The following is an 11,862-nucleotide window of genomic DNA, read 5'->3' on the forward strand; positions in this document are numbered from 1 at the left end:
TTCCCTCCATTCCGCCCCCCCCCTCTGTCATCAACCTTTCTGTCGCTGCTCTTCCCTTTTCTTTTCGGATCTCTCTCTCCTCGTGCTCAATCCCTTCCTTCCTTGAGATCAAATGAGATAATATAGGTGAAAAAAAGATAATCTAACGTGTTATAGATTTTTCTACATACATACCCGAATAAATACTTATGGAATATTCGTAGACTTGTCGTACAATCTCGTGTTGTCCGACGAATATTAAAGTATTCAATAAATTACAAGCAGCTGTAATAAGCGAAGACGTCTCTATTGATTGCAAATAAGGATTGTTCATATCTGTTATTTCCGAAACTCTGCCGGAAACTGTAAAGAAACAAAGAAGAATTAAAAAAATAATTAAAAAAAAGAGTTTATATATACTAAAAATAAAAGAGTTGTAATTCTGACGTGTATAGTGTTGCGGGTATCAATTGCACTAGATTGAACTTGACAGTTCTTGCTGTGACATTCCGACTCTTCCGCATTAAAGTAGTCGACGTATAGATATATTTGAACACAGAACGCTGACTTCATAACAGATGTTGCATTGCTCGGCATGTATCAGGATAGCTTGTAGTTGTAAAGTATCATCCTGTATATAAAGACAATTTTCTAAAGTATGTACATATTATACCTTCAATTTGTATTTCAGCAATTTAGAAACGTAAGAAAATATGAGTATGGTCTATATAATATTAATTAAAATAGAGAAATTTAACACATTTTAAGACTAATGCCTTCTCGACATTTTCGATTTAATAATGTATCGTGCTTTCACGCTTACACATTGAAAAGTCATAGAGTTGGAGTTTTTGATCATGTTGCAAAACGCAATACACGCTTATTCTCTCACTAAACAGGATTTGTCCCTGCTTGTGATGCACTAAAGCAACGTGTGACAAAAGTCACTCGGTGCCATGGCGATTGCGTTGAAGAGTTGCGACGCAGTATGTACTGTGTTCATTAGACCTGCCAATAATTGTAAAGCCGAGGCGCGAACCAAAGGATCTCTATTTTGCCATAACATATAGGTAACCAACTTAACGAGCGTCCCTCTTCGCACCAAAATACTATCCACGACTGAAACAATGTGACAATCGTATTATTCACTTGAGTCGCGAATAATAATTAATACAGAAATAATACGTTAATTCGCACTAAATAAATAATAATTTGTACGTAATATCGTTTTCAAAACGATATTAAATTAAAATTACTTACACTTTTATTAAAATTGATTTGCATCTGATGCAACAAGTGATTAGGACATATTATCGAGTTTCTTGTTATTGATAAACCCATAAAGCTAACAGTACCAGCACCATGAAAGACACGATCGGCTCGATAAGCGTGTTGCAAAAAGACAATAGTAGATTTTTATGATTTCTCCATTCGCATTGCCCGATCAGATACGTCAAACACGTTAACAACCAATCAAGATATGCTAAAAAAGAGAAGGAAGGATAATATCAAACTTCACGAAATCATTCTAAAATAAAGATAGATATCATTAAAATTTAAATATAATACATTTAACAAATATTAATACCGAGATTGTAGAAATGCTGTTGATCCCCGAAACATAATGTTGAAACAACGAACTCTACAAATCAAATCCGAAGGTGTTCTTAGGTTCGTCGTTATAGATTTCTGCATTTTTTCGATCGCCGAACATGCACATACGTACTAATTTCAGTATAGATTGATGTACACTCTGATTGTCAACTTCCAAGTTCTTAAATAAATCTGCCAATGATCTCGTCATGTTTTTCATAATCCTACTGATCCACGAACCTTTTCCTGAAAAAATAAAAAAGGATTATCTTAATATATAATTCGTATTTGAGAAACACGAGTATACGCTCTATCAGCATTTGCTATTCAAGTCATCTTACCTTTCTTTGCAACATTTAAATACAATTGTACAAAGATTAGAACGTCTACAAATAAGTCACAGTCCTCTTTACTTGTAGGATGCGATAATAAAAATCGCTCGAACGTTTATTCTCACGGCAGTGACTCGATATCTTTCTCATCGTTACGTTGAAGTACTTTGTAAAATGTCATCAGATACCTAAGAAATGAAATAGTTATAGTAGATAACAAACAATATGCTGTAATATACGTTTGATACGCGCTTAAGTTTGATGCGTTAAAATCAACTAATAAAAATTATTAGCTACAATAACTTAACAATGACTTACATTTTGAGGTAATCTAACGCACATATAACGCTATAGTGCGTAGTAGAATTTTGAATATTGTAGAGTTGGCTGTTGACAAAAATACTGCGGAAAACAGCATTGTAAAGAAAGAAGATTCGTTTTAAGAATCATCAATTTCTGTGCAATTTCGAAATCCTTTAAATCATCTAAGCATTTCCATAACATGTTTATGGCGCCGTTCTATTCCCAGGGTCAATAGTGCCTAATGAACGTTAAGACTATTGGATTGCTGCCATGAATTACTGCAAATTATAAAATAAAGAACTATTAAGTTTATTAAATTGGAATATATGTATATGTACGATATGTACATTACAATTCGTTATTTCTTTATACGTAAGTAATAGAATATATGAACACCAACACCTTGTTACGGCTCCACGGTCCATCTTTCTTTGATTGATTTCTAATCTTATGAGCCTTTACTATTATATAGAAACTATTAACTTACTGTTAATTCTATAACTCGCAAAATTGTACATAATTAGTAATATAGTCTTTCCAGTTGAAACATTTTATAAGTATTATTACTTACATGATACATTAGATCGCCTATGTATACTCGTCTTCCAATGAGATGTGCACACGAACGGTAGTTTCATGTTTGTCACAACAATATATGGCAACGAGATATGTGACGCAATGTTGTTTTCCACATCTTTTTCGTTAACTCTTATGATTTATGATATATTCGCTGTAGAGTAATAAAAGCACAATAGTTGCGCGCCATCGGATTTTACACACTCGTTGTTTGGAAACAAAAAAATGCCAAAAATATAAGATTTTATGCATTTAGCATAAAACTTATATTGTAAATTACGAAAATAGCAGTGGAACTTTACTAAATATGTTTAAATTAAATTTTGAACGAATATATGAATTTAAAAAATTATGATAAAATACATACTTCTTATGATACTAAAAAGAACATTAGTTTTGAGAGATAACTCATGTCGTATGGTACATTCAAAGAGTGCGAGTAGTTTTAATATGCTGATTATTGGTATCACAGAATCTGCGTAATTTACATAATCCTTTTCTACCTAAAAACATTCAATATATTTAAAACATTTAAATCGGATGAGAAACATTTGTAATATTCTTTATCAAGTATTTTATCAAATAACTTACCAGGGCTTTATTGAAAATATCCAAAATCAAAAGGTAGTCCACCTTGATTAATAAACAATTTATGCAAGGAAGTGTCGGAAAGCATCTACGCCAATTTGTAATAATGCTGATTTTCGAATTTTCGGGTCGACGTTTGGTTCGTTCAACATTTCCAGCACAGATAACATATTGCTCCTCTGTAAACAAAGTATTTTCACGAATTATATTCGAAATTATATATACATTTTATATACATATATTTCTAAAAAATTGTATTTTAATTTTTAATATTAATTTTAATAATTTAAAAAATATACATAAAAACAATTCTCTGCTAAATGACTAAATCAAGACTATAAGAGATTTTCAAATATTCTGAATGCAAATATGTAAACTGATAATTGTCTTCTGATCCCTTAATGGAGTTTCTACGTTCAAATATGCAGAGCTAAGAGGCAAGCGGTGTAAAGACGACAAACGTGGCAGTTTCTGGACAGAATCCTTTTCTTTCCCAAGAAGTCAGATTAACCAACACAACGCTTCTTCCTGGATATCACTGTCCGGTGAATAGAGAAATCTCAAATTGTCTTTTAACACCTGAAAAATTAAGATTTATATAGCACATAATAAATATAATCACGAAAAGATGTCTGCGATCAAGTTAAATTACCTCAAGGAAAGGCAACTGTATACTGTTGGAAACATCAGGATCAAACATTTTAGTTATACATTGGCCTAAGGATTTATATGTATCAGCGTGACACTGTAAGAGATACAATACAGGAACGAGAGCTTATCTAAAGCTTTCAATCATCCAGTTTCGCCCATTTGTATTCTTCCTTTCAGTATAAATACTAACATATCTCTCGATATCTCATTTATCTGTATATCAAATCAAAATTAAATTAAATTGTAAAATCAAAAACTGCACCATAACTTTGTGACATAAAAATGTTTGATTAAACAATTTTTTCTATTACTCTGCTATTCTTGCGCCATGAGAAATTATTTCTGTCAAGACGTTTGGTTCAAACAGGAACGTCAAATTTTCCTACGATGGTTTACTATATTCTACTCCTAGAATACTTTTAAGCAGGACGTGGCATTCGACATATGTGGTATATCGGATGTCTACATGCATCTTCGTTTGCTAATAAATTCAATATCAGTTTTGTTGCCAACGCATCATCCTCATCATTTAAAGAATATCTCGGGATATCTTGTAAAAATTTTACAGCCGTTTTAACGATAGTTAAATTTTTATGGTACGACAGACTCAATTTAGACGCATGTAACATTCTTAATGTTTCCGAAGGCGATTGCTCCGATAAATTTCTTAATATACAGATAGCTGACTGGATAGACTTTGCGACGGTTCTAGTATCATCGAATAGTTTTATCAGTGCTATCTGATTAGCATCTTGAAATTGCTGCAAATGACAATAATTGTATTAACGGTGATAATCGGTATTAATGAGTGGAATAGGAAAATAAGAATTGTATTACTTATACGAGCATATTCTAAAAGCATAGAATGCAATGCCGGGTACAATAGATATATTGGTGTGCGTCCATTATAGCATTTGTTATTGATTCTTTCAAAGAATTCGGTACAACAGCGTCCGCTAGCTCTAATGGCACGATACTACTCAATAATCTCATAATAATGGTAGTAAGATACAAGTACGTTATCCTCAAGTGATCTACATTACTACAGTTTCCAAAATATTCCATCACCTCCGCCATTAAATTGAATAACGCCTTTAAGTCATCGTTTATCTTTAATGTCATACCATCGTTGCAGAGTCATCCAATGTTATTGCGCTTATAAGGCTGATCTATCTAAACAAGAGTGCAAACATGTCGCAGTTGTGTGTATTTATGTCAATGAAAAATGTACCGTACTTCATCCACAACACTGACTAGCTACTAATATAGAATAAATCTTATATAGTGATTATATACTTCCAATCCGCAAAATACAAAGAACAAGGGTGCACCACAAACAGTTCAGTTTTACAAAGAATAGATGCTTATTCTCACAAATGCTGCTCAGTAGTAGATGAAATTAAACACGTACAAAAAGAAATTCTGTCGCTATAAAGTATCCATTTGCGAAATATTTACAAACTTAAAAATTAGCTCAATCGGAAAGAGCTTTTCACAAGCAAGAAAAAGAATTGCGTTTTGTATGTAAAGAATTATAAAAATTCCAAACTAGTGATACATATCACAGTTACGAATGACTCACAAGACAAAGGATTTAAAATAATTTTAAAAAGAATTTAGTATAATACCTATCCTGTGAAGAGCTTCAAAACTCGTATAAAAATATTCAAGTGACGAAAAACGAATGGGTTCAAATTTGTATAAAGTCGGAAAGTCAATCGGGATGTTTTCAATGATTTAAGCCAAAAGTCTCTAAACGAATAAGGTGTTAATTAAAACGCAGAAATAAAATTTTAAAGAATTTGCCAATTCAATTTAAAATTAATTTCAGTTTGTTAGAAATAGGTTTGGGTTTGGATAGATATTTTGGGGGTATGGAAGTGTAGAGGGAAGAGAGGCCCTTTTCCGCCTACTTCTAAATTTTTTAAACTATATGTAGATATACAAGAATTATTTCAAAACTCGTATTTATTTCAAATTTTGCGCACTTTTACATCAATGCGTACGCTTTCTCTGATGCTCATGTATGTACTTGTATGTACCTTATCGATATAACATTTCTTAACCCAAAAATTGTCACTTTTAGTACTTTATAACTTTTGCTCTACTTGAGAGCAACGATTTTAGCTTTTACATTCGAATTCAACACGCCGAAATACATATATTGTTAAATTTCAGACAAATCGGTAAGGAAGCCACTTTCCTTCACATTCATCAACCTTCATATTCCTCATCATCCTATTTGATTCCCTTTTGATATTCAAGGATAGACACGTGTGGATATTTTTCCTTCGCCTGAGCAACGAATGATGTCTGACTATCACGTGTGTCGTCGAACGCGTTCCCGGCGCGCATAACATAGATTGTTTGCAGTTTAGGAAACTGTTCGAGAATTGCGAAATTAGACGTATAACCCAAGTATATTTGTCTTAAGTTTTTACACATTGTCAGTTCTTCATAGACATCGTAATTGAAAATTATATCGGAATTTCTCAAATTGACTTCTTCTAAGCATTGACAGGAGAAAAACAATCTACGCAAACTATGCTTATCGATTGTGGAGCGATCTTCGGGGTACATGTCATTCCTGTAACAAAAGTCATATTATTATGCGGTTTTTCAATCGCAATAAGAAAAACAACATAACAGTTTCATGATGTTTGCAAGAAATGTAAATACACATTTTGATAAAGAATAATATGTGTTTTAAAAGAAAATGTAGCACACACGTACTTGTCCATCATTGTCAGTTTTCGTAAATTCTTGCATTCAGCGAGGGCATGAATACCTCGCGATGTAATAATACTGCAGCCCGATAAATTTATTATTTCCAAGTCTGGACACGAATTTTTTAACTGTATTGTAATTGCGTCTAAATCTAGTAATCCGACTTCATCAATATAGCCAGGCATGTGCAGATTTAAGTTACGCATCCGGCGAGTTTTTTGCAGTATTTTGCAAAGAGATTCAGTTCTTATAAGGGAGCCTTCAAGGTCTAATTTCTCTAGAAATTCTAGATTTTCGAAACTCGAAACTTCTTGGTCCATTCCCTCCAGAATAACACAATAACTGAGATCCAATACTAAAAAAAAAAATGTACATATATTAGTCATATACAGTTTATCTGTAATCTTAACAATCATATTTATTACCTTTCAAATTTTTGCATATTTCTAAAATTTTTAATAGAGATAATTCGTCAACAAATTCGCAGTCACTTAATCGTAAGTGCGTTAAACAATCGCCGCAACTTTGAAGAAAGTTTACGAAATCCGTAGCAGAAATGCAGCTTCTTGTAAGATCCAACTGTTGTAAATATTTACATTTGGATGCAAAATAAAACAGAATTTTATCATAACAGAAGGATGAATCCTTAGAGTATTCTTTTTTTAAATTTCGTAAGTTCAAACATTTAAAGAGAAAATTTTTCGATTTTTTGCATATCTCTAAAATGTTTAATAGAGATAATTCGTCAACAAATCTGCAGCTACTTAATCGTAAGTGCGTTAAACAATCGCTGCAACTTTGAAGAAAGTTTACGAAATTTGGAACAGAAATGCAGCTTTCTGTAAAATCCAACTGTTGTAAATATTTACATTTGGATGCAAAATAAAACAGAATTTTATCATAACAAAAGAATGAATCCTTATAGTATACTTTTTTTAAATTTCGTAAGTTCAAACATTTGAAGAAAAAAGAATCCTGTGTTAAATTATTGAGGCGTTTATTTACTTTGCTCATACGGCAAAACGACCTTATATCCAAGTATTTTAATATCATTAGTATTATTTCATCCTGCAAAAACAAAATATAAAATTTTAATACATGAGATTATATTATAATAAACTATTACGAAAAATGAACTTCGAATATTTTACAGAAAGCGTAGAAAAACTGTCACGTTGCTCCTTGGATTCTCCCGAAGAGAGTTTGATATCTTCTATAAATTTTACATAATTCCAATGATTTCTTAATAAAGGGTGATTCACATATCCCTGCTTAGAAGATGGCACATCTTCCTTCCAAAATACTTGATTGTGCGCGAGTTTGCTCTTGTGAAAATTCGTTGCTATGTCGCTGCAAATAACATTGGAACACAAATTTATTTTTATTATTAACACTACGCTGACAACGTGTTTTTAAAAGCGTTTCTATGTAATAAAAAATCTATAAAAATTCATTGTGTCATCTTTAAAATTTCAAAAAGTGATTTCTACAGAGGCCGGAACTATTGCAATTTCTTTTTACTGTAAAATGCGAGTTTTGATAAATAATAGCATATTTTGGAATGTGTGACTAAAAAAAATTATTCAAGGGTTTTATAGTTCAACAATGGTACTTGAAAGAAAAATACACGAAGAGAACCTAAAAGAAGTTGAATTATTAAAGGACTTAAAAATTGGTACTTAATTTCGGTATACAAAAAAAATGAGATTCGGAAAACAAAAGCAATGCTATTTTTTTTTAAGGTTACTTCTTATTTATTATTTATAAGTAGGATCAATATTGAAAAAAAAAAAAAAAAAAAAAAACACGTAAAATGCAAAATTACTTTTCCGTGGACAAAATTAACGAGATAGAGCCAGTGATGCTAGACGGCAGACGAAATAGCATGCTACAGCATGTAAAGGGCATGGCTTTGCAAGGCACAGAAGGGATCCTTCATTAAAGGATTCCTAAGGCATAGTAGAGTCACGACATCTTGAGTTTCGGCAAAATAAGAGAGAAAGAGAAAGCGATATACATTCTTATCGCTTTCTCTTTCTCTCTTATATCTCTTTCTCTTTCTGTTTCACGTACTTTTGCCGAAAATGCGAACCAATCAAAAGTTGCTGCTACGTACGTGTCGCGACTCTTATTAGAAGGACTCTAAGGGCCTAAAGCAGAATGGCTGTCTTAATGACCTTAAGGCATATATAAAACACTGCCAAGACAGCCATTCTGCTTAGGCCCTATTAAGGCACGGACAAGCTCCTCCATCCGTGTAGCCGACACGCCGAGCGTAACATGCGCTGTTCCGTCTGCCGTTTAACATCCGAGGTGGACCCCCTGGGTCTTTGAATGCACACGCTACACTTCGATCGCGCAACGAACTGTCGAACAGTTTGCTTGGCAGTTACATGCCCACTATAACCAAGTTTTTTTGTGGAGGAGAGCCAACGTAAGCGCTGAAGCTATTCCCGTGGGAATCATAAATGAAAAATCGACTGTGCCTTAAAAGTCCCACAGTGTCCGCGCAGTGTTAAGAAAATAATATAAGATTACTTAATGTCGACAATTATAATACGTACCTTTTATAAATAACGCAATATTTAGGAAATTCCTTTAGAAGATCAAGTATATCCAAGTATGCATTTTCATAATCACGTGTTGTATTATAAGGGTCAAACAATTTACAGAAACCCCAAAGGTAGTAGGCCATAGAAAATGGTTCTTCTTCAATTCTTGAGAATTCTTCAGAACAACGAATAGGACAAAATCTCTCTGAACAAGAATGTCGTTGTGCCCGAATGCGGTGTAAGAGATTAGTTATACTCTTATCTTCAGGATTTTTAGGAAAAATCAATTTTGATGTACCGATCAGCATCACAGCATCTAGCTGTGTGCAAGAGTTGGATATAAACTGTAGTCTGAGCATTTTGGTTTTAAAGTTACAAGACCGTAAAGCTGGAGAAAATATCCGTGATTCCGACGTGAAAAGTTTGAAAGAATTTGGTTGACAAAGTTTGTAGAATTGAGGCGGTCCATCCCATAATAAAATCCACCGACCCTCATCTTCAGAATCTTGAGCCCAAACTTCAGTTACGTTCCCAAAATTATATACTTCATATATAGAGATTCTGATTGGATATACAGCTTCATGAAACTCGAGATCTTCAAAATAAAAATTACAACCTTTTTTGAACACAAACATTTTCCTTAACAATATTTTATTTTTCAATTCAAATGTCACATACCAATATGATGAAAATAATAATCGTTGTCACAGAATGGTACAAAAGTATATGGCACTTGTTTCTGCCATGGAGATATTGAAATATCAACATCATACTTCTTCTGTATTAAAGAGTAAAAAAAGTACTGAATATTACCAAATGTTGTAGCATAAATTAGATTTTGCGATTATATATTTTCTACAGAACAGAAAATACACATACCAAAAGAAGATCTTCATGGCTTGGAAAATTGCTAGGTTTTCCAATTATATTATTACGAATATTACTTAGGCTAGCAGTATTCTTACAGTCCTTTGTGGATATATTGCTATCCTTCACAAATTGATAGATGAAATCAACATAATCCTCTCCTACCGCTACTCTGTCAGTATAAGGATATCTGACATCATTCTCGCAATGTGAGGAATGATAATTGGATGTCATATTCTTTCTCTTAAAAAAGATGGAAAATATAATTATAATAGTCTAAGAGCTGACGGACACTTTTAGCCAAGTAATTTTGTAAAATACGATTTTCCGTTTTAACTAGCGTGGACGACTCTCCTTCGATAATCCGAACACCTGGCTGGCCGTTCCTGGGGGGGGGGGGGATAAAAGTACGCAGGTGAGAAAAAAAACAGATTTCCCAGTCATAGTATAAGTCTCAATTTTAATCGGATATTGATAATTAGTCACTCATGAACATGCAAATAAATTGCCAGCTTGATTGCTCGGGGGAATTAGTCGCCAGGCTTAATCATAAATAATTAAAAATAATTATTTTCAAGTCATACTATAAAAGCTGGGTTTTTTTTAGTAACAAGTGTAGTGCTAACACATGCCACCAAAAAAAAGCCAAATTAAAATTTTGGTGGCATCATCTCTAAAAAAATTATTGAAAATGCACAAAGCCGGCGCGCGGCGTAGTGTGTGAAAATAAAAAAAATGGCTTTGCTGACGCAGCGTTGCGTTGCGTTACTCGGCCATCGTCAGATCCCTCCGGCGGCTTTGTGCATTTTCAATAATTTTTTTAGAAATGTTGCCACCAAAATTTTCATTTGGCTTTTTTTGGGTGGTATGTGTTAGCACTATACTTGTTAGTAAAAAAAACCCAGCTTTTATAGTATGACTTGAAAATAATTATTTTTAATTATTTATAATTAAGCCTGGCGACTAATTCCCCCGAGCAATCGAACTGGCAATTTATTTGCATGTTCCTAAGTGATCAATTATCAATATCCGATAAAAATTAAGACTTATATACTATTACTTAAAAATCCGTTTTTTTTTCTCACCTGCCTACTTTTAATTCTTTTAAACCCCCCCCAGGTACGGCCAGCCAGGTTTCGGATTATCGAAGGAGAGTCGTCCACGCAGGTTAAAACGGAAAATCGTATTTTACAAAATAACGGCCAAAAGTGTCGTCAGCTCTCCGACTATTTAAAGTAATATTAGTATAATAAAATGTAATAATGTAATAAATCTTTGTGCTTTGTTAGCATATATGTCAAAATGCTATATTATAATATCATATATTTATTATAATTATACTGCCAAGTATATCTATACTTACTTGTAAGAGAGTTTATTTCCTTGCTTCCACGTGTTGAAGCAGCGAAGGGAGCACGTGCGTCCCGTCCAGAGAGAAGGATGAGAGTGGTCATGCTCGCTCTCATCCGTTTAAACGGTCCGAGGTGGGGACCGTCCATGAGCGCCTCTATATGCGCATGTGCGCACGGTGCGCACGGTATGCGCACATGCGCATATAGAGGCGCTCATGGACGGAAACCGGCCACCCCGGACCGTTTAAAACGGATGAGAGCGGGCATGACCACTCTCATCCTTCTCTCTGGACGGAACGCGTGACGTGACGTCACATAGAGGCGCTCATGGACGGAAAAAAC

The 11,862-nt window shown here is 33.6% G+C and overlaps 1 protein-coding gene and 1 long non-coding RNA gene across 2 annotated transcripts; both read right to left on the bottom strand.

The window, feature by feature from the left end:
- Nucleotides 1-2,622: 2,622 nt before the first annotated feature.
- On the bottom strand, nt 2,623-3,534 carry LOC139819654 (uncharacterized). Its single transcript, XR_011733787.1, has 3 exons — nt 3,375-3,534; nt 3,151-3,286; nt 2,623-2,937 (listed from the first exon to the last, which is right to left on the bottom strand). It is a non-coding gene; the product is annotated as an uncharacterized lncRNA (long non-coding RNA).
- A 1,659-nt stretch (nt 3,535-5,193) lies between these two features.
- On the bottom strand, nt 5,194-11,624 carry LOC139819640 (F-box/LRR-repeat protein 4-like). The gene is made up of 8 exons (XM_071789152.1): nt 11,532-11,624; nt 10,181-10,409; nt 9,980-10,079; nt 9,314-9,896; nt 7,901-8,099; nt 7,175-7,817; nt 6,756-7,104; nt 5,194-6,609 (listed from the first exon to the last, which is right to left on the bottom strand). Exons 2-8 carry the CDS (start codon nt 10,400-10,402, stop codon nt 6,261-6,263), a joined length of 2,445 nt encoding a protein of 814 aa, XP_071645253.1. The 5' UTR covers nt 10,403-10,409; nt 11,532-11,624; the 3' UTR covers nt 5,194-6,260.
- Nucleotides 11,625-11,862: the final 238 nt, after the last annotated feature.

Source organism: Temnothorax longispinosus, chromosome 9, assembly GCF_030848805.1.
Source record: "Temnothorax longispinosus isolate EJ_2023e chromosome 9, Tlon_JGU_v1, whole genome shotgun sequence".
Taxonomy (NCBI): domain Eukaryota; kingdom Metazoa; phylum Arthropoda; class Insecta; order Hymenoptera; family Formicidae; genus Temnothorax; species Temnothorax longispinosus.

Bases quoted from the DNA above. Each gene is read 5' to 3' on its own strand.
- LOC139819640 (XM_071789152.1), bottom strand. From the start codon at position 10,402: ATGACATCCAATTATCATTCCTCACATTGCGAGAATGATGTCAGATAT. The intron at 7,105-7,174 runs GTAATAAATATG...TTTTTTTTTTAG, and splicing joins AATATGCAAAAATTTGAAAG to TATTGGATCTCAGTTATTGT. The intron at 6,610-6,755 runs GTACGTGTGTGC...CTTTTGTTACAG, and splicing joins AAACTGACAATGATGGACAA to GAATGACATGTACCCCGAAG.